The 26,155-nt window shown below is 36.5% G+C and overlaps 1 protein-coding gene across 1 annotated transcript; it reads right to left on the bottom strand.

Moving 5' to 3' along the window:
* Positions 1–1,951: 1,951 nt before the first annotated feature.
* LOC105060710 (vacuolar-sorting receptor 1) lies at positions 1,952–24,265 on the bottom strand. The gene is made up of 12 exons (XM_010944519.3): positions 23,750–24,265; positions 10,971–11,663; positions 10,598–10,686; positions 10,376–10,445; positions 10,224–10,307; positions 10,040–10,116; positions 9,884–9,965; positions 3,887–3,969; positions 3,682–3,748; positions 3,269–3,397; positions 3,074–3,183; positions 1,952–2,421 (listed from the first exon to the last, which is right to left on the bottom strand). Exons 1-12 carry the CDS (start codon positions 24,057–24,059, stop codon positions 2,320–2,322), a joined length of 1,896 nt encoding a protein of 631 aa, XP_010942821.1. The 5' UTR covers positions 24,060–24,265; the 3' UTR covers positions 1,952–2,319.
* Positions 24,266–26,155: the final 1,890 nt, after the last annotated feature.

Genomic DNA, 26,155 nt, shown 5'->3' with positions numbered 1-26,155 from the left:
TTTTGATGAAAATATTTTAACGATGAAAATTATTCGTTGCAAATACTGTTTATTAGCGATGAAATATTTTTTTTATCGTAAAATATTATCAACGATGCGATTATTTGCGATGAATAATTAGCGATGAATATTTCATCGTTAATAATTATTAGCGATGAATATTTCATCGCTAATAATTATTGGTGATGAAAATAGATTATTAGCGATGAAAATTTTTCACCGCTAATAACCTATTTTGTTGTAGTGTGGATGTCATAATATTAATTTAAAATATGATAATTTTGATCTAAAATATTATAATATTATCAAAACTATTTTTGAAAAATATTTTATCTATAGGATATCTTTATTTTAATATTGAATGTCATAATTTTGATCTAGAATATCATAAAATTATCAAAAATATCAATTTTGAGATGTTTTATCTTTTAGATATCATAATATTAACATAAAATATTATAATTTTGATCTAGCATATCGTAATATTATCAAAATTATTTTTAGGTGTTTTATCTACAAAATGTTATATAATGTTAACATAGAATATCATAATTTTGACTCAAGATATCATAAAAATGTTAAAAGATATACTTGAAAAGTATTTTACCTATAGAATGTCATAATATTAACCTATAATATCGTAATTTTGATTTAGGATATCATAATATTGTTAAAACTATCTTGAGGAGATATTTTATCTGCAGGATATCATAATTTTAACCTATAATATTATAATATGAACCTATGATGTCATAATTTTGACTTTGAATGTAATAATATTGTCAAAAACCATCATGAATAAAAATTATAACATCTTCATTTATTATATAACTTTTTAAAAAAATTTATATGATATATTGTATTCAAAACTAAAAAAAGAACTCTATTTAAACCTACCTGATAGGTAAGACATGTTGTATGGATGGATAATATTATCTAAATACTAGTCAATATCCTCGGACGCACAATTCTTACTGTAGAATAAATTTCGGACATCTAGATGCTCAGGCAGAAGCTTAACAAAATGAAGAAGAAGAAAGAGAGAAGAGCAGCGTTTGTAATGTCCCATCAGACTTCAAAATAGTAAAAATACTTCATTTTAGAGGAAAAAGATGTTTTCATCATGTTTAATTTGAAAAGCAATGTGACGTACATTTAAATATATTCGGCAATGAAACAACATGCTGATTCCATTTTTTTCATGCCTTCAGAGGCTCGATTTGATGTGAAATGATGCACGTTACATCATGCCACAAAAATACTACATAGACCAATCGGATGAGGCGATGCGCTCCACATCATATTTTCTGCACCGCAGGCAGTGTACAAAGAATTTCGCAAAAATAGACAGTGGGGTGTTTCATATGGGCTATAGAATAATTGAGCCCGGTTTCTCTTGCTGGACCCATAAAAACCAGGTTAACTCGGTAATCGGGATTCTGTCGACTTGGGTTTCACCATAATTTATTTGGCAGTAGAAAGAAGTCCGTAGGTGTTGAGCTCTTCACTGGGGAGCGGCCCTCTCCTGAATACCCATAAACTGAATCGTAATAATTCAAGTAGGTCAGCTAATCCCAGATTCAGTAAAATTCGTGCGAAAATTAGCAACCTTCGCGTCCGTCATGGGCTTCATTTGGTTCCATTTTGGCATAAAATGAGCAGGACAAGCTCAATACAGATGTTGTTTTAACCAAAGTTTAGGTCTTAGCCCAATCCACGTAACATGGTTCAGCCAGTGAATGTGGGAGAAACCTCCGCATTTGACCGCGAACTTCATGTAACAGCGATGGTTTTCCCAGATCATGAAAAGGCTTTAGCTCGCCATTGGGACAGAGAGAGAGAGAGAGAGAGAGGATGGCGACGCTTATGATCCAAGCCTTCAACATGGAATAGAGGTCAGCTGCATTCTTTGCACATGATGCCGGAATATTGGCCAAAAATTCCGACAAGATGCTATCAATGAAAACTACATGCTTGCAATGTAAACTTGTACACACACGGAGTAAACATCCTCCTAGACCTGCAGAAATTAAAGAGGGACACATGTTATCAAACTACAAGTAAGATTTGGGATATGATGCGCACAAAAAGCTATACATGTAGTGCCTTGATAAAAATTAAAGACCTTTACAATCCTCAATCCATCCTAACTTGCAAACAATTTTCCTCAGCCCTAATAAATCTATCTAATGTTTAATGTTCCTTCTGTGGGCACTCCCCTCGTTCATCTTTTATTCGTCCACCAAGCTCTGTATGTCTTTCTCGTTGGGGCAGAGAGTTAATAAGTAGGTAATCCTTCGTGAAAACCGAACCTCCATTTCAGGCACGATCTTCTTCATTGGCATGATTTGGGACCTCTCCTTGACTGTCCAGTGGCATGTACTGTGCCATAATAGCTCTGATCTCTGAGTCCATGTATGACTGCAACGAACAGAAAAGGTATGCAGGGTCAAGAATTATCAAAATAGATAGCCTAAAAACGATAATTTTCAGATTAGCAAAGAGTAAAAGTTATCTAGTAGGGGGAATGCTAAATACAACAATTCTCGGGGACTCATCAAACTTTTCAGTGGGTGCTGAAAATGGAGGCAGGGAGAAAGTTTCAGTTATTGAAATCAAGCTCATGCTAATAAATTCATTAAAGAAATAAAGCATAGACATCTAATTTGCAGTTATTTGATTCTAAAGATGTTAATGTCAGAAATGAATGATTCTACTGTCACATATGTGATATTGGCACATATGTGATATTGGCAGAATTTCCGTGGTTTCACAAGAAATCCTAAGCCAACTTTGAACAAAGGTGGCTTCTAATCTCCTCCAGGCTAACCAGCAGGTAGGAAAACCTTCTATTCATTTTAAGCTAAGGCAAACAAGTAAAAGCCAATTTGAGGTTTTCTAGATGAAATAATTCATATGAAGTATAAAGAAGAACAGATTTGATAGAGCAAACTGCATCTCATTTTAAGGCCCACAAACTATACGCCAAAGAGAGACTTCGAACAAAATCTCCATTATAGATACCACAAAACTAATCAATTTAAATATAATGGACTGGATATGATGAACTTACTCTTAATCTATATTTATACACAATAAATGCTCCAAAAGCAGCAAAAGCCAAGAGTCCTAGGATCAACCAAAGAGCAGTCCATGTTGCCTTGGCTTCACTTGCAGTCTTACCTGCATATATACCAACCAAACAATATCAAATAATGAAGTTTTACAAGGATATGAGTATCTATTTATGATAAATTACAAATCTCACTTATGCAAGTATCATGTTCCCTCATGTACAGAAGGCCTCCACTACAAGTGCACTCATAACTTCCCCATGTATTTTTGCAGCTGCATTCAGGGCACTGGCATGCTGTCTTCTCCTTGCATTCATCAATATCTGCGGATAACAAATGAAAATGGTTACATAAGGCAAACAATTTGTCAGGGTTTGCCATCTGACATATAGGAGAAATTATTTTTGCAATATTAACGCCGATATGATTACTTGAGATGTCAAGCAAATAAATTACATCATTTTCCACAAGAAAGACTGCAATACACATACAGACATACATATATTATACACTTATACATATAAAGATATATACACATACATATTTAATATATCTAATATCTGATACAACATTATTGTAATGAATAGTAGTTAACTAAGCAGCTTACCTGCACAAGTTTTGATACCATCACCTTTGAATCCAAGGGGGCACTTGCACTTGCTGTCTCCAGTATCCTGTACCCACCAAGGACATGAATTTGCTGAAATCACTTTGGAAAAAAAAAAGTACATCATGAAGATCGGCCAATCCCTGTCCCTAAACCATGTATTTGATTAACAGTATTTTGCAACCCAGAGCTCCCTGGAACCAACCTGACAAGCAGAGAAGGTCTTGCCATTATGTGTGTCTTGCCAACAACCTCCATTATTTATCCTGCACCGTCCAGGACCAATTGCTGCAGAGAAGGTGAAGAGTTAATTGAAAGGTATCACAGTGTAGAATGGAGAAAGCATGCATCAAAAAACGACGATAGCTGTTGCTTTTTATGATAAGGCTGTACACCATAAGCAATTTCCTCCAGTTAATCACCTGACTTCAACTTTTCTAGCCGCGACGACTCCCATCATTATGACATTTTAATTGCCATTCAAACAGTTTCTGGGTACAAGAGTTATGCTCAAATATGTATAACAAAGAATCAATGTCTGTTGGATCCATGTTACATTGCAATATAACAATTAACAACATTATGCAATTGTCGTGTTAGCCATTATGATGCAGAAAATTTTGGAATGATTGAATCAAGAAATTAGGCTCATATCCAATTTTTAATGTTTAAATCTGAAATATTTTTACATTTTCTGGAGAAATATTACATGGGAAACCCATGTCCCAGGTCAAACGTCTCCTTTTTTTGGAGGCAATACTCAAGTATTGGTGTATGAGGTGAACAAAAGACATATGGAAGAAGAGAAATACAAAACTATATATATATATATATATATATATATATATATATATATATATATATATATATATATATATATACACACATATTTATTTATTTATTTATTTCACCAACAATCTGAATCTTAGGAATGGCCTTACCTCTACTATAGGCCAGAATGACTTAAAACCTAAAAAAACCAAGTTCTAGTTTAACCCATTAATTTAAGTAAATTAACCATCCCTTAAACTAAGCTTATGGTGCTGCGATGAAAGCACACCACTATTGTCCCTTCTCCAATGGTGCCGCTCAGGAGGGTACTATCAGCTTAAACTAAACTTATGATAAAAGGAAGCAAAAGATTCTGTTCACCCATTCCTGTCATGGTTAAAATAAGTTCACTAACTCATCTAGTCAAGGTTTGAACATTGAATTTAGGTTTTGGTTTTGGCCAAGTCAGTGGAGTTCCAGATGCAGTTAGTTTAAGAAGTCTTCCAAGTTCCAGAGTTTAAGTCAAAAACCAAGAGAAAATTTAGAAAAAAGTTTAGAACAGAAAATAAAATAAGCTAAGAAAAGTTACTACACAAAATTTTAGAGTATTACTTGCTATACAGATTATTTATTGGCATAGCCTTGACAAGTTTTAGGCAGAATTATTGCTTTTCTATTATAGAAAATGAAGTAAGAACTCCACCAAACTTCAGTAAGGGAAGGAAGATTACAAAAGTTTCGAAGTAGAATCTCAGAAACACAGAAAAAGGAAAATTAAGTGCAGTTAGAAACTTTAAACATGAGGCTGGAATGTGCTGAGGCCTTCTAAGGAGGAGCTAAGTCTTCCAGGAGCTGAAGAGGCTAAACCAAGTCTAAGAACAGATCGCCAGTTTTATTGCCTTCCAGAAAGTTCTATTTCCAGTTGCAATAATATTATTGCTTTATTGAAAAATAACATCAATTACAGTACTTACTTCTAGACTTTAATTGTTAAAAACATTATATTTCATAGTCGTGAAGCCTTTTAAGTAACATAGAACAATCACAAAGTTTTCTTTATGTTTTAGTAGAACTCCCAAGTATATTTGTTTGAGGAATTACTTTCTCATATATTTCAGGTTAAGAGAATATAGAATCAAATGCATGTAACTATGGATTTTTCTATCATTTTTATTTTTTTGAAAAATTGTGATAGGAAGAAGATTGACCAAATTTAGAGCAGGAGCATGCTCAAACCTAGGTCAGCAGAATCCAACACCCCAATTGAACCAATTTGCACCCTTGATGTAATTATGAGATGTCTTTATTTTATGTAAAAATATCATTCTTTTGAAATGTACCATAATTCGAAATGATCTTTCTGGCATACTGCGATAAGGGCCTTCTCGGAAGCCCTGGCCTGTCAAATGTTATAATTATTATCCATCCCTTCGTTTAACTCAAGAAGAGAAAAACCATTAAAAATTGACACTACATAGTTTATACTTGAATAAATTAAAAAACAATGTCAACAATATAATAGCTAACACCAAAACAAAGCTTCAAAATATCAGCATCTGGTTTGAGCAGAAACTAATTGGATTTGGACATCATAGACACAACAAAATTTTAGATGTTAGTACATATTTTATACTTTAAGTCCATTAAAGGGACTCCATTTGTTATATTATATGTATATTCAAATATAAGTATTTTAATTATACTTCAAGTCCATTTGATGACCAAAAAAAAAAGATATCAAGACAACATCAAAATCCTAAATCAAACAATTATAATGATTAAAATAACAAATACAAACAAAAATAGATTGAAAAAAATAAAACATTTGATAAAATAAAAAAAAAAGAAAAAAGAAAATGAAATACCGGTCAGATGACCAATACACCATACCATACTGGTCGCTGACCAGTACGGCACCTAGTATTGGTTCGGCATACCTTGTTTTAGAATATTGTTTCTCCTATCCTTTCCAATCACCAAACACTAGGGTCGGTCTATTTGACCATCTACTAGCCCTTCATCTCAAAGATTATTCACTGATGTCCATATATAGGTTTCGGATAGCAAGCAACATTAGACCTAGCCCTAATTAAATCCTTGCCGTCGTTCCTCGCAAACATTGCAGACCATCCCTAATTAGTCCTGCATATTGCTCCTTCATTCTTTCTAATGTCCTCTACCTATCCTACCTATTTTGTGCTCAAAATCCCTTTGTATTGTCTCATTTTTGCCTTGATGAGAGAAGGGACTTACATTCACTTATTTGATGAAGACTCCTACTCCTTGAGACAGATGCAAGCCCAAAATGGCGGTTGGCCTTATAAATACGCCAAATACATAAGTTGTAGCACCCACAAAGGTATGGAGCAAAAGAAAATGAAGAGTCAAAACTGATCCTTAATATCGTTACTGGACTAAAACACAGTTCTCTTAAAGAAGGGAAAAATTACTCTACAACTTAGAAGACAGATGACAAAAAAAAAGTTCTTGTTTGAGCATCTTTCTTTTTGCATTGTTGATATTTTGCCTAGACAGCATCCACCAAATGTAAATGCCAGAATCCCAAACAAAGACAATAAGCATATATATAGCACATTGAGAACAACCCAGCAAGAGAGATTGCCCAACCACAAGGGAAAGAAATTTATATGCATAGCCTTGTGATATAATGATAACAGCTGTTTCACTAGCTTCTTTCATTTCTCATGGTTCTCCAAGCCTTTAGACAACCCAAATACTTAATGCACGTTGACTACTCAGACTAAAAAAGAACACCGGTTAGTTGTCTAGTTACCATTCAAGTCTGATACTACTTAGGAAACCTTTTTTTTTTAACCTAAAATTTCATAGACGATGCAAAATAAATGCAAATCCAATAGCTGATAAGCATGCTGCATACAGAGACAATTTAATCCTACAGACACTTCAACATTCTGAAAACCCAAACAGCGATTGCAGTGAATCAATGACAAGACATATCACTAGAAGCCCCCATCATAAAAGCATACAAGAACAAGGGGTATGGAAATCCTATTTGAATCCTTTCCAATCCTTAAAACCCTCTCAGAAATAAAAAATTTAGAATTAGAATTTGAAATGCTGCAGCAAAAGAAAAATCCAAACGTGCATCTTTCTCCCACAACTCATCTACAGAATGAACTGTCAGTGATTTGAGTACCTTGTGATTGACTTTCCTGCCTTTATTCTCCTACAAGACTTACCCCTTATTCCCATTTTCTTCTTTCCTCTGCTGTGCAATGAATATCAGCATCAATTAAACACTATATCACCATATGCTTGTTTTTCTATGCCACAAGACCATGTAATCTCTTTTTCCACTTCTTTTTCTTTCACTTGATCCATTAGTTGATAATCATACTGTTGACTGACAATAGGTTACAGCTCTTTGGTTGGTTCAGATGTTTCTGAGATTAGTGTCGTTTCTTTAACCAAACTGACAAATATCCACAGGTTTATGTGTTGTATTAATGAAGTGGTTCTGTGATCACTGGATGCATTTTTTAGAAACCTGCAAAGCATTTGAATTGTAATTTTTAGGCATTTTAGACATCAGAAAAAATGAGTTATCCCAACACTATATAAATGTGGCTATGCCCCCCAATTTTTCAGTTCTCATTATAAGCCTAATTAAATATCTCTTTTAGGGGTTTACCATGCTAAACTTCTACAAGAAAGATTCTAATGTTGATGGACTCTAGGAAAGAGACCAAGGGCAAAACTCTACTCAAGTTGGATTTCCATGATTCCATGCATCAACGGAGTCCCACATACTTCAAAATTCAATTTCATAATGATTTGTTGGTCACAGAAAAACTTAAGCCCATCAACGTTAAGAACATAACATAAAAAATCTTTCATGACACTGGTTCTGCTTTCTTTTTTTTTTTTTTCTTTTGGGGGGGGGGGGGGGTGTGGGGAGAACCTGCTCTGCTCTCCTCTGGTTTCAATGTCCATAACAGCTTGGCAGGTGGTGCTTTGTTGAAGTCCGCTTTTTGTCACTTTCATTTTGCTGATCAGTGAAAACAAGTTCTTTCCTGCCCTCCGACCAAAGATCTTGGTATATCAGTGCATAATCCATTCTAAAATCCTTTTAGAATTTATCCTTTATCTAAATCTTAGTAGTAACCATGTGCATTTGCACGTGCATTATAACTAGCTTATCAGATGGCTGAACATAGGTTTTGGCATTTTGAATTGGTAGGATTTTAGTTACTTGCCACTGCTCCACCCTTCCCCTTGCTCCAAACACAGTAATGAGGTCCAACAGATATAGGAGATCATATACTTGAGCATTGCCTACCACTTATTATTAGATTTAGGATGCACAATCTCAATAAAGTTGCGATAAACCCTTATACCATCTTTTTATTCTTCAATGGATATGACAGATCTTGATACCTCAAAACACTAATTCTCCAACAAATATGCCCTTTCTCAAAAACCCAGAGGCTCTAAAACATCTGGAATCATTACAAAGTGCTCTATAATTAATTTTGTGCTTCAATAAACCCACATATAAACATAAATAGCAGCGGAAGTATTATATATAAAATGTACATCCTTAGAGTATCTGACTTGACTAGTTTCAATTTCATAAAGGTTGAGGTTGGATAATTTATGCCTCTGGGATTTCTTTATGGTACACTATTTTTGGGTCTGTTCGGTATTCTTGCCCTTTTTGTATTTTGGTTTCTCTACAAATTAGTCAAATAACATGGCAATTGATTTTGAAGGTAGCATTTGAAAAAACCTACCTTTGTTCCTTGCTTTTAGTTTCACTCTTTGTTTAAAGCAATAACTCTTTGCTACCAAAAGGCTCAAAGAGTATACACACAATTCAAGAAAACAACTGGTTTTCATCATACATGTTTCTCAGTCTAGTTCATTTTCCTCTTGGGTTTTCGAAAACTGAAACAAAAAACAAAAGCAATACCAAACAGGCTCTTAGTTATTTTTGGAAGATTTTTTTTTTTTCTTTTTTATGAGTTCATAGGCACATCATGTATGGTTATACAGATCAGTTCACAAGCAAGAAAAGAAATGCACAAGTTCAACAAAATACCACCAACAAGCAGCTTCATTTAGCATGCACCAGCAGCTGATTGATACATTCAAATACCATGAAAGAAATGAAAAAGTGATCAAACGATGCAACAGAAACAGTAAGGTAATATCTTTGTGAACTTAAAAGTTGCCAATCAATCAAACCCATAGATTTTAACCCTTGTATAACTTGAATTTTTTTACACATACTTGGTTTTGCTCTGATAAGCACTCATTCGTGAAAATAAAATGATAATGATGATGATGATGATGATGCTGATGCTGCAAATGATATAAGACTGCTCCAGCATATTACTGAGATTTAAACTGTCAGAGTTCAATTCAGATGGGGGGGAAAAAGGATCACCTTCACAATGGCTATAACCATCACCCTTAAATTGCACACCATCAACCACCGGACACTCACAAACTCTGCCACGGAATGTGTCCTGAAAGGCAATCCAACCATTAGAACAGAGAAATAACCAGAAACGTGTGAATTATATACTTGTTCACTTGAAACCTTGCAAGCAGTCATGTTGGCAGCTTTATCTTGCCAGCACCCCCCATTATTGTCCAGGCATTCATTTGTTTGTATGTCTGTATTGCAAGCATATATGAGTCAGAAACCTATGCTTCAAATATAAAATTTTATAATGTGAATGGAAAAATATTTTCAAAATAACTTAGCAGCTATGGAATCCTACCATCACTTAAACAAACAGCTGGCTCAGTAGTTTCCTCAAACCCAGCACAAATAGCTTTCAAGACAGCTTTTTTCTCTAATTTTCCTGCAATTTTATATGTTAGCACCAGCAATAGCCTAAAAAACCAGATACATAACATATCCAAGACCAACCTCGATACTGTCGATTATTAACGATAAGAGTAGGCAATATGGTAACATCTCCCCTCGAACCTTTTCCAACCTGTACAAATAATTTTCATCATCTAACATTTAGGTGTGGAATTCCATTAGCAATACAAACTCAGAATGAATTATAAGGCATCAATTTCAAAGTGAAATTCATCATAATAGATTTGACAGATCAATCTACCAAATACATAATGAAATACTGACCTGGGCATCTTGCTCCATTTTCAGAATTGGATTCTCAGAATCTGCATTTGTATCTCCCATGCACTTTTCTATCTTCTTGACATCCAGCCCTGCTTAAATGTAAGAATATTATAATTGTCCTAGTAAATGATAAACTGATGCTTTTACATACTGTAATGAAAATGGCTAACCAATTTACATGCATGGAGTCACACATTTATAGTTTGGAGAAACCTAGTGCTTTAATATGTCAGACCATCTTTGGTATATCTTCATATATGAAGTATGAAAGAGGATTTCTAGGCATAATAACAGAACTGGAATTATAGCATCTCCCTATCATGTTAAGTCAGACCAATTAAACTATATTAGTCAACTTTGAAAATAAACCCACCTAATGACTTGATAACAGCATCAGCACACTCCTTGTTATATTTTTTCTCCTTCATCGGGCACCTAATGTGAAAATCAGTCACATAATCCCACCAGATCCAGGGTTTTTTACTCTCATTCTCAACTTTGAACACACAGAGCTGCCTCAGATTTTCAACAACCACATCTTTTCCTTCATAACCAGTGCTGAAATCCTGCTCAGGGTCAGGTGCACAGTACCTCCCGTGATTGATGCACTGGGACTTGCACTGTTTACTAAAAATGAATGGCTTAGGACAATACCATGTTATATAATGGGGTGTAAACTGACTGTAACCACCTTTCTCAAGTAGTTGAGCTGCACCCTTAAATTCCTTTATAAAATCCATCAGCATATTGCATTTAGGCCCACATTCATCATTGCTATTAGTCCATAACTCATACTCCACACGATCATCTGGATGTGGAACAGCTTCTCTCCAGTCAAGGTTCACATTGACCATTTCACCACTATGAAAAGCCTTCTTTAACTTTTCGCCAAAATTTTTATCAATGAGTGCAGAGGGAATTGTTATGTTCTGAATATATTTTGCAGCTTCATCATCCTCTCGAGGCAGATCCATGGTAATCAGTGGTTCATCCTTGTCATCAACAACAAGCACTGCTGAGGCACCAGCATTCTGGGCATTCCAAACCTTCTTAGCAAAAAGGCATTCTGTCAAAAAATAGAGTAATCAATACCAGTATAATGCATGGGAAACACCTTTGAAAAGAAAAATCTCATTAGCAGTTAAAACTTGGGTTAAAATATGTAAACGTGATATGCAGCACAGGATGATGTCTACCAGCTTTGGGGGTTACCGAATATCAATATTATATGGAGCCATAGCTTAATTATATTGCAAAATATTAGTGTTCATCACCAGTATCTAATGAAATAAAGAATACATACCACAGACAATGCTACGTTACTTATGCAAGGAAAAGCTAATTTCTTAATTCCTTTATTTATTTATTTATTTTTGCTTGAAATCCACATAAACCTGTTTTTCTATAGGAATAAATTAATTGGAAATTTATAATACATCTAGAATCCAAGATTTATTTTTAAAAAGCGTATCTTTTAAAAATGCATATAAAATATTAGTGCATTAGACAACGATAAGCATAAAATTTATATGAAAAAAAAAGAGTTCTTTATAATAAAATAATGACTTCTTTTTTCGACAAATTAATGTTATAAATATAGACTGATTTTATGGATGATTTTCCAAGTTTGACAACTTAACCTAGTCCATCTTGAAGTGAATTGCAACTCGAAGGCATGTTATAAATGCTCTAAAAGATTTTTAACAAAAAAATCGGGGCCTTAATTTGTTCACATGTTATAGATTGACCTCATCTTTTTAATTTAAAAAATTAAGTGGGTATTACTAGATATACAAAGGGAGGTTTCACCACCTTCATGATAAGATGAAAAATAACAGCAAAGGAAAAGGCAAAAGAACATTAGGAAACTCCAAGCCTCTAAACAGAACATTAGGAAATTCCAAGACTCTAAACCAACAAGCCAGCAAAAGGAGCCTAACTTTTAGCAACCAAAAAAAATGGAGTATAACTTTATAAGCAAATTTGTTGTATCACCATATGGAGAACAAAGAGATAATATGGTGCGGACACCAGAGCCATCAAAAATCGGCAACATAATTTAAGTTCGATTTGGATCGATGAAGCCTCATTAAATTGATTCTACTTCAGTTATTTATTTTCAGTCAATAAATTTTAATGCATTTGGCTTTGGGTCCATAGGGCCATACTTGGATTTGTCCACGTCACCTTTGGAGCCACCACTCTCCACATGCCAAGAGAAGAAATATGCATGCCAGCATGTGCCGTGCTCATGCCAAGTTGTGTCAAGCATCAAGCACCCACATGGAGTTCCATTTCTTTCTTAGAATTCCTTAAGAGTTCTTGGCTACTTATTTTGTTGAAGGCTGATTTCTTTCCCATGGTAGATTATAATGCTTTACTTTTTTGTGGAGGGTTGATTTCTTCCTTGTAAAGATAAGAGATTCCTAAACAAACAGGACCCTTAGAGTCCTATATAAATCCTTGTATCTTTCATGAAGAAAACAATGAATGATTTTACAAACTCCACAAATACTTGTGTCAATCGCTCCAAGAGGGAGAGGGTGTGAGACCCAAAATTGCCCCACAAGGAGAGGGTGTGAGGCCCACTTTCTATCATATTCCTTCTACTTAAGATTCAGTGTTCCTGCGACTCTGATCGACTCCACCATCTACCCACGCAAGCCTATTCCGTCAAGAGAAGATCTGTCTCCTTCAGAATTTTCATCTGTTGTGCTGAGAGGAGTGATTTCTTATTCTACAGATCATATGCTGTCAAGGATCTTTATTCCTTAACAGTTGATCTTTGATTTTTTTTTAATCCGATGTTGGTAAAGACCTAGTTCTTTATCGATGGATCTGTTCGGTTAAAAGATTAAAAGTCCTAATCAGAGTAGTTTCTTAACTACCACGATCCGGAATCTTATCATCTTCTTGGATTTTCTCACGGGTTTAATGTTTTATTTTCTCTCGTTCCATTCTTATTTCTTTTTTTTGCATTTACTCGTGAGCATGTTTAATTTCTGCTATCTGTTTATGAAATTCTCTATTACTAGTTGTTTACTGATCTCTCAAATGGCATTCATCTGTATCATTTAGATTGATCTCGATTTAGTCTCGTATCAATCAATCATGCCTCCTGAGCATAGTATAGGCAACTATACTGTTTATCCTGGGAATAATAAGCCCCTGACTGGACGTGATTTGTTGTTGATGAACAGAAGAGAGCTTGATCATTAGGATCGATTTTTTTTTCTCTCTTCTTTAGGGTTGTCCCGCATCAATTTGGTATCAGAGCAGGTTGATTAGGGATTTAGTTTAAATTCAGCAATTTAAATTTTCGCAAGTTAAATTTTCGCACTCTAAATTTCGTACTTTACTTTCAAGCATTTTAATTTTTATTGCACCTTATTTCTGCATCTTAGAGTTGCATGACCACTAGATCAGGTACCTGGTACCAACATCCTATTTCCCCACCCAACACCAATATGGATCCCAATATAGCAGCCATCATTAATGCTCTGACTGAAAAGTTTGATAACATGAAAAATTTTATGAAAGCCATGGATGAGAGAATAGTGGAATTAGAAGAAGCTAGGCAGAAACAACCTGAACCTGAGTCTCCCCGACTACCTATAGGACAAAGAGGTAGGAATCTAGAACTTGATCAACCTATAGGAGCACGCCCACACCATAACCAGTTCGATCAAGATGAGCATATTCTTAGGAATGTGAAAGTCGAAGCTCCAAATTTTGATGGTTGTCTAGATCCGAGAGAGTACCTAGATTGGGAATCAGGTATGGACCACTATTTTGGATGGTACGAAATGTCTGAAGCAAGGAGAGTTAGGTTTGCTAGGATGAAATTGGTAAGGCAAACCCGACTTTATTGGGAAAGTGTTGAGCGTCTTCTCAATCAGAGAAGACAAGATCCGATAGAAACCTGAGATGAGATGAAAGAAAAACTCAGAGAGAAGTACCTCCCCACCTCTTACCAACAAAGACTTTTAGATCAATGACAGAGGCTTACTCAAGGGAATAGATCAGTCACCGAGTATATCACAAGATTTGATGAATACCTCATGAGATGTGGAGTAGCCGAAGATAGAGTTGTTACCTTATCTAGATTTAGAGCTAGATTACGAGAGGATATTCAGCGTGAGCTCTTTCTGCGAGAGGTAACTACGTTGGAACAAGCTTATCAACTTGCCTTAGATTTTGAAAGATTTTCTAGATATTCGACTCTCCGTCGTCCTGAACCCAACCGAGTAACCCCTTCTGGATCGAGACCTAATATTAATCAAACTCCTAGTAACGGACCTCCACTTACAAATCCTATTGGGAGAAAAGAAGATAAAAGAAAAGGAGCTATAGGAGAGTTATCAAAAGAAAGTAGTTCTCGATCTCATTGCTTCAAATGCCATGGTTACGGTTACTTTGCTGCACAATGCCCCAACCGATCATTATTCGTAGAAGAATTAGAAGGAGAAACTCTAGAAAATATTGAGGAAGTTTACGAAGCTGATCCAGATTTAGCCAAGCAATTTGAGAGTACTGAGGACATCCTAGGTTATGCCACACCTGAGTCAGACCTTAGGCTTGGAGTCGTTAGGTATGTCCTAGCCCAAACTAAGAAAAGTGAAGACTGGCGTAGGACCTCTATTTTCCATACCTTCATAAAATTTGACGATAAAATTTGTAAAGTGATCATTGATAGCGGTAGCTGTATCAACGCCATCTCCACCGACACGGTTAAGCGATTAGGATTAACTCCTGTAGATCATCCCAGTCCATACCATGTGTCTTGGATTGATTCCTCCTCTATTCCCATTAAATTTAGATGCCGTGTGCCCATCCAGCTTCATTCCTATCAGGATCATGTGTGGTGCGATGTCTTATCCATGGAAGTCGGAAGTATCATATTAGGTCGGCCTTGGCTATTCGACAATGATGTTACGATTTATGGCCGTACCAACTGTAGTTTTACTCATCAGGATAAGAAGATCACGATTAATCCTTCCCCACCTAAGGCTACTAATAGAAAGATAGGCGATGGACCAAAAGAAAAGCCTCAATCTGATAGGTGCTAAAGAATTAGAGACGATCATGAGTGAAGGATCACCAGTTTGGATGCTTGTTGCTAGAGAAGTTCGTGAGGATTCTAAGGTGGATTATCCTAAGGAAGTAGCTAGCCTTCTTACTGAGTTTCATGATGTCTTTCCTGAGGATCTTCCAGATTACTTACCGTCTATGAGAAACATTCAACATGCCATTGATTTAGTTCCTGGATCTACCCTACCCAACTTGCCCCACTATAGGTTGAACCCTAATGAGCATGCCGAACTACAAAGACAAGTTGGAGAGCTGATAAAAAAAGAATTTGTGAGGGAGAGTTTGAGTCCTTGCGCGGTTCCTGCACTACTGACTCCAAAGAAGGATGGTACATGGAGGATATGCATAGATAGCCGTGCCATTAATAAATCACCATTAAATACCGCTTTTCCATCCCTAGGTTAGATGACATGTTAGATATGATGGCCGGATCCACTATCTTTTCTAAGATCGATCTTAAGAGTGGTTACCATCAAGTAAGGATTAGACCAGGAGATGAGTGGAAAACTGCTTTCAAGACAAAAAATAGTTTATATGAGTGGATGGTGATGCCATTTGGATTATCCAATGCCCCTAGTACCTTCATGAGGTTGATGACCCAAGTACTACGACCATTTATAGGAGTATTTGTAGTCGTATATTTTGATGACATTTTGATTTATAGTCGAACTAGGGAAGACCATTTAGATCACCTCCAAAGAGTGTGTCAAGTTCTTAAAACAGAAAGCTTGTATGCTAATCCTAAGAAGTGTGCTTTTATGACAGACCATATCATCTTTTTAGGTTTTGTTGTTACCCCCAATGGTGTATCTGCTGATCCTGAAAAGATTAGAGCAATAGTTGAGTGGCCGGTGCCCAAGAGTGTGCATGACGTGCGGAGTTTTCATGGATTAGCAACCTTTTATCGTAGGTTCATAAAAAGATTTAGCACCATAGTCGCTCCCATCACTGACTGCATTAGAAAGAAAAATTTTGAATGGACTAAGGCAGCCAATAGAGCCTTTCTAGACATTAAGGACAAGATGACTCATGCCCCAATCTTACGTCTCCCTGATTTTTCTAAGATTTTTGAAGTAGCGTGCGATGCGTCAGGAGTTGGGATTGGTGGTGTCTTTAGTCAAGAAGGTCATCCGGTAGCATACTTTAGCGAGAAACTTAACGATTCTAAACTCAAGTATTCTACCTATGATAAGAAATTTTATGCGGTAATTCAAGCTTTAAGATATTGGAGGCATTACCTACTACCGCAAGAATTTGTTTTGTACTCTGACCATGAGACCCTTAGATTCCTGAATTCTCAAAAGAAATTGAATCATAGACACGGTAGGTGGGTCGAGTTTTTGCAAGCCTATACTTTTGTTTTGAAACACCGTGCAGGTGTAGAGAATCGTGCTGCTGATGCCCTGAGTCGTCGTCATACTTTGCTGTCCACCGTTAGTATAGAAGTTGTTGGTTTTGATAAGGTTAAAGAAAATTATGAGTGTCCAGATTTTGGTGACATACTTACTGCTTTACGTAAGGGGCCATCTAGAGAACGTAGTGAATATACCCTTCAGGATGGTTACCTATTTAGAGAAACTAGGCTGTGTATCTCCCGTACATCTTTAAGAGATTTTTTAGTTTGGGAATTACATGCGGGAGGATTAGCTGGACACTTTGGTAGGAATAAAACTATAGAGTTAGTAGAAGCCCAGTTCTTTTGGCCAAGCTTGAAAAGAGATGTCGCCCGAATTGTTGCCCAATGTAGAACATATGCCGTGGCCAAGCAGAGAAAATAAAATACCAACTTATATACACCCTTACCTATACCAGACTGTCCTTGGCAAGATGTTAGTATGGATTTTGTTTTGGGATTACCTAGGACAGTTAGGAAGCATGATTCTATTCTAGTGGTTGTAGATAGATTTTCAAAAATGGCCCATTTCTTGCCCTGTTGCCAAACGTCTGATGCGTCGAAAGTTGCAAGAATACTTTGATGAGATTGTTAGACTACATGGATTGCCTAAAACCATTGTTTCTGATAGGGATGTTAGATTTATGAGCTATTTTTGGAAAACCCTATGACATCTTTTAGGCACAAAACTAAAGTTTTCTTCTGCCTATCATCCGCAAACAGACGGTCAGACCGAAGTGGTTAATAGGAGTCTTGGAAATCTTTTGCGTTGCTTGATTGGGGAACATATGGATAACTGGGATCTTTTGCTGCCCCAAGCCGAATTTGCATATAATAGCTCTGTTAATAGATCCATTGGCATGAGTCCTTTTGAAGTAGTTCATGGATATCAACCTAGAAAATCAATAGACCTCATCCCACTACCCATGCATGCTAGGATTTCCGAATCTGCAGTCATTTGCACAGCATGTCAAGAGTCTGCATAAAGAGATCAGTAAAAAAATTAGTATGAGTAATAAAGTTTATAAACAGAATGCAGATTCTCATCGACGTGTTCAAGAGTTTGCAGAGGGAGACTATGTGATGGTTCGATTGAGGCCTGAACGGTTTTCCCCCGGAACCGTGGAGAAGTTACATGCCCGAGGAGCAGGTCCGTTTAAGATCATAAAGAAAATCAAATCAAATGCGTATGTTGTGGACCTACCTTCTGATTTTGGAATTAGCTCTACTTTTAACATTACAGATCTTGTCGCCTATAAAAAAACTAACTCGGATACCTAGTGAGCCATTTGAGCCTGAACCAACCTTTGAAAGCGAACCTATCCCTGAGTGTCCACCAGCCAAAATATCAGCAAAACACGATCAGATTGAGAGAATTTTGGATGAGCAGATCCTTTCCACCCGGTATCTGGTCAGATGGCGAGGTCGACCGGAGTCTAAAGATACCTGGATCACTCGAGAAGAGCTGCAACGCATTGATCTCGATCTACTTGAGCGTCACCAGAGCGGAATCGACCCACACTCGACAGGGTCGAGTTTTTCCCACCCCGGGAGAATTGGTGCGGACACCAGAGCCATCAAAAATCGGCAACATAATTTAAGTTCGATTTGGATCGAAGAAGCCTCATTAAATTGATTCTACTTCAGTTATTTATTTTCAGTAAATAAATTTTAATGCATTTGGCTTTGGGTCCATAGGGCCATACTTGGATTTGTCCACGTCACCTTTGGAGCCACCACTCTCTACATGCCAAGAGAAGAAATATGCATGCCAGCATGTGCCGTGCTCATGCCAAGTTGTGTCAAGCATCAAGCACCCACATGGAGTTCCATTTCTTCCTTAGAATTTCTTAAGAGTTCTTGGCTACTTACTTATTTTGTTGAAGGCTGATTTCTTTCCTATGGTAGATTATAATGCTTTACTTTTTTGTGGAGGGTTGATTTCTTCCTTGTAAAGATAAGAGATTCCTAAACAAACAGGACCCTTAGAGTCCTATATAAATCCTTGTATTTTTCATGAAGAAAACAATGAATGATTTTACAAACTCCACAAATACTTGTGTCAATCGCTCCGAGAGGGAGAGGGTGTGAGACCCAAAATCGTCCCACAAGAGGAGGGTGTGAGGCCCACTTTCTATCCTATTCCTTCTACTTAAGATTCAGTGTTCCTGCGACTCTGATCGACTCCACCATCTACCCACGCAAGCCTATTCCGTCAAAAGAAGATCTGTCTCCTCCAGAATTTTCATCTGTCGTGCTGAGAGGAGTGATTTCTTATTCTACAGATCATATGCTGTCAAGGACCTTCGTTTCTTAACAGTTGATCTTTGATTTTTTTTTAATCCGATGTTGGTAAAGACCTAATTCTTTATCGATGGATCTGTTTGGTTAAAAGATTAAAAGTCCTAATCAGAGTAGTTTCTTAACTACCACGATCCGGAATCTTATCATCTTCTTGGATTTTCTCACAGGTTTAATATTTTATTTTCTCTCGTTCCATTCTTATTTCTTTTTTTTGCATTTACTCGTGAGCATGTTTAATTTCTGCTATCTGTTTATGAAATTCTCTATTACTAGTTGTTTACTGATCTCTCAAATGGCATTCATCTGTATCATTTAGATTGATCTCACTTTAGTCTCGTATCAATCAATCACGCCTCCTGAGCAGAGTATAGGCAACTATACTGTCTGTCTTGGGAATAATAAGCCCCTGGCTAGACGTGATTTGTTGTTGATGAACAGAAGAGAGCTTGATCATTAGGATCGATTTTTTTTTTCTCTCTTCTTTAGGGTTGTCCCGCATCATAATATACATGCAACTCCCTCCAAATTGGGAAAGTTGACACCTTTACATCATCATCCAAGCCTTTCTCATCACTCATCACTCATGAGGTCAATTACGGAGCATCTTAATGTACCACCAAGTTAAGAAGGACCCATGTCAATGTTGAGCAGATTTATACAACTTCTAGTCATGATGTTTGATCTTTCCATTAAACTTAAAAGGTCAATTAACAACCAAGGAGCCTATCTCAGTTGTCACAAATCGAGCTCATAAAAGCAAGGAGCAACTTTTCAATACCAAAACCCAGTAGAGTTGGTTTATTATCCTGTCTCCAAATACAAGAATTGTTCTTCCCTCACCGGTCTTGATCAAGGAAAACGCAGCGATTGTTTTCCCACTTCATTTACCCAACCATGATCTCTCTTGAGAATATCAACACATTACACTATAAACCCCAGTGACCAATCATCTCGAGCCATAGCCCAAGGATTAGCATAGCATATAACAGCTTGGGGCCAAAGGATGTCAAGAACTAGACACATTATCAAGCAAGCCAAATTTACCCTATCATGCCTCCCCAACTTGTGCTCAATTCCACTTCTAGATCTCATGGAATATTTTATAAAACCACTTAACGTCAATCCATTCACATGCTCCTGTATACCAATGTCTGACAAGCCTTTCTTCCCCATATCATATTTCAACCACCATTTACATGATGTATGGCATTACCCCTTCCTTCCCAATATCCAAAATGAAAGATAATCCTCACGAAGATGTGGGCATCATTTGGATTTACATGCAGGATATTCGCATCTCCCTCCAATCACAAATCTCTTGTTACAAGTCTTTCGTTAATTCTTTCCAAGTCAAGCACAATGAAACATTTTAGCAGTACATTAAAGAAAATGAAAAGGAAATGGGAGCATTTTGTAAAAGAAACCTGTGGATGGGTAATCAACAAGCTCATGGAATGAAGATGTCATAACAATTGTTCTTTGTCCACCTTAGTCATCTCCATCCAAAACCCTTTTTTTCATGAATGAAGCTTTCTCTATGAGGGTCACTTCCGCAACAGAAACCCACCTTGCCTTTATTGACTTGAGTGGTAATGCAACTGTAAGTGAGTATATATTTGTTCAGCATGCATCTAACTTCGACAATGGGCAATTTGTTTCACCGACCCAAACTCTTTCTTAACCTCTTTCCAACACTTGGCTTAACTAAGTCCTATTTGGCATCACTTCCCATTTCCAATTCTCAGTTTTTCAGGAAAAGAAAGCGAGGCAGAAATGATGTTTAGTAACCCAACTTCTATTTTCAGTTTTTTGAGAACTCCTTCTCAGTTACTAGAAATTGCGGAAACTAAAAAGCTAGTTTTAAAGCATTTGAAAACTGAACCCACCCATATCCACCATTGCCTCCATTATCCCCAACCTTATCACCCCCCACTTGTCACCACCTCCTCTGTCAACTGACTATTGGGTTTTCAGTTTTCAAAAAAAAAAAAAAGATTTTAGTTTTTAAGAAAATGAAAACTAGAATTGATGCCAAAGACTACCTAACATATTGGTTTATCATGCTTCCTATCCATGACTTCCTTCTTTCGAGAGAATATTAAGCGGCACAAAAATTCCTTTAACGGAAATTCTTTGTTAAAAGGTTAAGAAGATTCATCACTTTGCCTTTCATATTAGATTTTTGGATTAAGCAACAAGCATATAGTCATTCGGGGATTTTCTTCTCCTAAAATATGGAACATGCATCTTTCATCTATTCTGCCTTAAAATCCTCTCTCTCATTGCCGTCCCCTCAACTCAAGAATTATAGCTTAACACCTTTTACTCTATATCTAAGAAAATATTTCTCTGAATACCATGATATTTTGCTCACCACTTTACCATACAATTTCACTCTCTCTCACTATAAGCTCAATTAAGTTTGATCTAAGCCTCAAAGCAATTTCTTCCTCTTTAGCCCATTTTTACTCTCTTTTCAAATCAACAGTTCCTCCCTTTTGGGTCTGTTGAAATCTAATAATTCCTGAATCACCACGTTAATGTCAAAATTGCAAATGTTCAGAAAATTTATATTTCAAATTCCATTGACATGTGAAACACATCCACTTCCTTCAACTTCTCTTCACATATCCCAGCTTTCTAAGCAAAATACTGATTGAGTTTCCCAATTTCTTGATGCACAACCACTTCCCACTATCTTGGACAATTGATATCGAAATTACAAACCACCTTTAATATTATTTTTTGGAAAAAAAATGAAGCTTAGGCTCAACACTTCCTAGAGGAGTAACAAAGTCAACTCCAGGCTAAGATAGCTGTCAAGGTAAACCTCTTTAGCAGGTCAAAAGAAAATCAGAAACCTAATCAATGGACAATAAAACCTACTAATATTTCTGAAATAGGTTTTATATTGCTGATTCATATAATCTTACTTGAGATCATGGAAAAATCCTCCCAAAACCCAGAATTTAATAAATAATAGATAAATAAACAACATGAACTAACACTTCAAGTTCCCCCTCCTCTCTCTAGTATTTTGTGCCGATTCAAGGACCCATCCATACCTTTGATAATCTTTGAAATTACAAACCCTCACTTTCCTATTGCTACTTTTAGCAATATTCTTAGGAATATCAAGATGCCACAGAAGTTTTTTTTTTTTAAGTTCAGGTACCTATCCACAAGAACACCTGACTTGTTTTGCATGCTGCAAGTAAATGCACCTCATAGTGTCTTTAGATGTCTCATTCAGTTAACTTGAAACCCCGCTCCCCACCCCCACCAAAAAAAAAAAAAGGACACCCACCCACTCCAATAAAGGGGGCAAGCCAGCAACCCCTCCATAAACACAATTTCATGAAAGTCCAATGCCTACATCTTTTTCTAAAATATGATGAAGGCATGTTAGTTTTCCTTAGCTCCACTTGGTAAATAAAGCTCTAAATCTCCACGAAAGCTTCGGCGATCTGTGTTGAAACTTGACTATGTAAGTTAAAATTACTTAATTTGCTTTTTGATGAATAAAATGTGAGGCTTGGACACATAAATATATCGAAAAATATCCATTCTGGAGTTGTCACAATGGACAATTTTCTCAATCATATGGTCAGTATAGTTACATGCATGGTTATGCCTTTCAGTTCAAATCACATGACTATTTAGAATAGACCGATATGTAGGTTGTGAACTAACAAATGCTGGGATGACATGTGACTCGGTGCCCCTAATGGCAACTACTACAGAACTTTTTCATGTTAAATAGAAGAAGACAAGTGTAACATCTATCCAGTACCCTTATGTACTATGTGTTCACAATGATAAGCGACCCAAGCATTTTATGTTCACGCACCACTCCCCCACCCACCCCAACAACTGTCCCCACCACCGCCCCTCCTCCCCCCAAAACAATCCTCTCACATCCAAACAAAAGGAAAAAAAAAAAAAAAAAACCTATGTTGATTGACAAGGTCTTTAGTCCACAAACACCCTCATGCGACAGTAAACATCGCCGCATGCAACTTCATCTGTTGCAGGTCACTCCGCCAGCTAAAAGTTGATTTGGGTACCAACTTCCTAATAAGCAAACTTCAGGGAAATTCCAATCAAATCAAACATCAAAAAGAGGAGAAGACAACTAAGCATATATAAATTAACCGTAATTTTCATGGAACATCATAACAACTGTCACCCCAAATCATATTACAGTTCATGCGCATCTTTCCGATCCAAAGATTGTTCCTTCAAATCGCTCAAAAAAAGCTCGTGCTTTTAAAAGCGGCCAATTAAAAACCAACAGAAATCTGAACAAGATTCAGACTTCAACCGTTCTTTTTCGAGAACACCAGGGAATCGGAAAGGGTTACCTCCTCGATCAATAAGAAGAAAGTTGGGAAGCGCCCCCGGTTTGGGCTTGAACAAATCCGAAGCCGAGAACTTCTCGCAGGCGTAGTTATTGGTCTTGGGGTACACCACCGTGCCCGCCATGCTCCCGCCGTACTGCGGGATTCCGAAGTTGCCGATGGCGCTATCGTGCTTCCCCCGAATATCGGACGGCGAGGTCACCATCAGGCTGTTCTTCTCTACGACGAACCTCCCCGCCGCCGGCGAGGCCAAAAACCCCAGCCCCCAAACCGCGAGGAGAAACCCTAGGAGGAGCCCATCCGATCGGCCCATCTCCCCCGACCCAAGGCCGAAGCCTGAGAGAAGGAGAGCGATGGGAACAAGAGAATGAGAAGAGGTGGCGTGGATCGAAAATAGAGGGAGGGTTTTAATCGAAAAGACAGCGCTCTGGGAGCCCCAAGGGAGAGAGAGGAGTATCTGGGTTTTTCTTTCTTCGTTGCTTAAATAGCACGGAGATTCGTGGGGTGGGCGTTTTTCCAACAAGATGTTGTTACTACTTACCACCGGTCGTCGGTGTTGAAGAAACGGGGCTTGGGGGTTGATGCTCGCAAGGCTATCGTTCTGCCGTACCGTTCGTGGCACGTTTTGGGCATGTTGACGGTGAAAGGTCTGGATTTTTTAATTCAAAATTTTCTTTTATATTTGTTTCTTAAATCGTTTTGCATGTTGGTCCCCGAGGTCTTGTTTAGTGATATGAAATTTTCCTAGTTCTTAGTGCTAATGGGTTTCTTTAGAATGGCTGGTAACTATTGGATATAGTATAGACAAACTCTCGTTCTGTTTGCTTGTCTCTGTCTGTGTCTTTATGAATGGACCCGCTGAAATCATATTCATGATTTGAGTTAAAAAATAAATAAATAAATAAATCTATAGTGGAGCCTTCAAAGTAAAGATTTGTTTGGATTTTTTTTTTAATATTAACCTGAGAATTTTATAAAATTTTTTCACTGGACTAGCGTAACCAGCAAAATCATAGACTACATGCTAGATTGGGTTGTATTCATAAAACACCCAAAAATAACTTGGGAGTAAACTAATCCAAATTCCATACCAAAAAAAAAAAAAATACCAATTATTTTGCCTGATGCAAACCTGTTTCTTGATATTTTATGTAACCCAGCTTATAGCTTATGATTTTACTAGTTCTATGGACATAATCTATCAATTCTATAAAATTTTCAGTTCAATTCTATAGAAAATTTCAAGCATATCCTAAATAAATGATTTAACAAAACTTCTTTATTTTAAATATCTAGTTTCCACTTGCTTTCAAATATCTTGATAATTCATCACAACTAGTTATAATACTAGTGCTTATTCTTGCATAAATTATACGCCTCTTGTACGTCCATCCCCATCAATTTCATGATTTTAGTTTCAGGAAAAAAAACTGTAGCACAGTTTTGAAGTACATGGGTAATTTAACAACTCTCAAAACAATATAATAATCCAAAAAAAGTCCGAAAAGGGAAGGACCACAACATTTTAACATTTTGTAAATGATCCGAAAACTACATGATACTCCAAAAAATCCTAAAAAGAGGACTATAAACTTTAGTATTTTGTCGATATTTTCTTACTTTAAAAATATTTTATCAATTTTCTGTTTTTCTTGTTCATGATGGTCATTTACAACTTGTTGCTCTTCATTCTACTCAGACATGAGTAGTTAAAAGCTGACAAGACTAAAGGACTGAAGATCCATCAATAGCCAAAACAAATGCAATACTCAAGCATTTTTGCATAAGCAATGACAGCATCATGTAATATAGAGAGACAAAAACAAAAACATTTTATAAGACACCTCGTGAATCAATAAGTATTTACAGAATAAAATGATGAGTAAATAATGCATATATATGAATGAGGTACTTTCAAACAAATCTATAGAATGAAATGACATACATTACAAAACATCCATCAGAAATAGCATATAAAATCCAACCATTTAAAGGACATACCTAAACAAGTTATCATTTGTCCAATCGTTTCATCTCCTTTTCACAAAATTAGGCTTGAATTATCCGAGAAATCGCTGTGGAAAACAGAATTGCATCCCTGTTCATCAAATTAACAATATAGAAAAATTTGTATGAAAAATAGAAAGTTAATCTAACTAAGAATTTCCCTAGACATAAGCATAATGGCAATTTTAACTTCAGGTCAGATCCTTAATGTTTTGACTCATAAATACATGTTGTCTTTAGGTGAGATAGAGCAATAACAAAACTATTGTACCAACATAATTTACAGATGATATTGGACAATATCTTCATATCATCATCAAGTTTGGTCATTGAAGACCCATGACAAGTTGAGATCCAAGGTCTCACCAAAGATGAAAATTGATCAAAACAGAGATTGACTAT

Source organism: Elaeis guineensis, chromosome 13, assembly GCF_000442705.2.
Source record: "Elaeis guineensis isolate ETL-2024a chromosome 13, EG11, whole genome shotgun sequence".
NCBI classification, from domain to species: Eukaryota; Viridiplantae; Streptophyta; class Magnoliopsida; order Arecales; family Arecaceae; genus Elaeis; species Elaeis guineensis.
Note: the sequence above shows the minus strand (reverse complement) of the source record. Positions and strands in the feature narration are given on the sequence as shown.

Excerpts from the sequence above, each read along its gene's own strand:
- LOC105060710 (XM_010944519.3), bottom strand. The coding sequence starts at position 24,059 with ATGGGCCGATCGGATGGGCTCCTCCTAGGGTTTCTCCTCGCGGTTTGG. Across the intron at positions 11,664-23,749 it reads TCTTCTTATTGATCGAGGAG|AATGCCTTTTTGCTAAGAAG; the intron begins GTAACCCTTTCC and ends ATTTTTTGACAG. Across the intron at positions 10,308-10,375 it reads TAATAATCGACAGTATCGAG|GAAAATTAGAGAAAAAAGCT; the intron begins GTTGGTCTTGGA and ends ATAAAATTGCAG.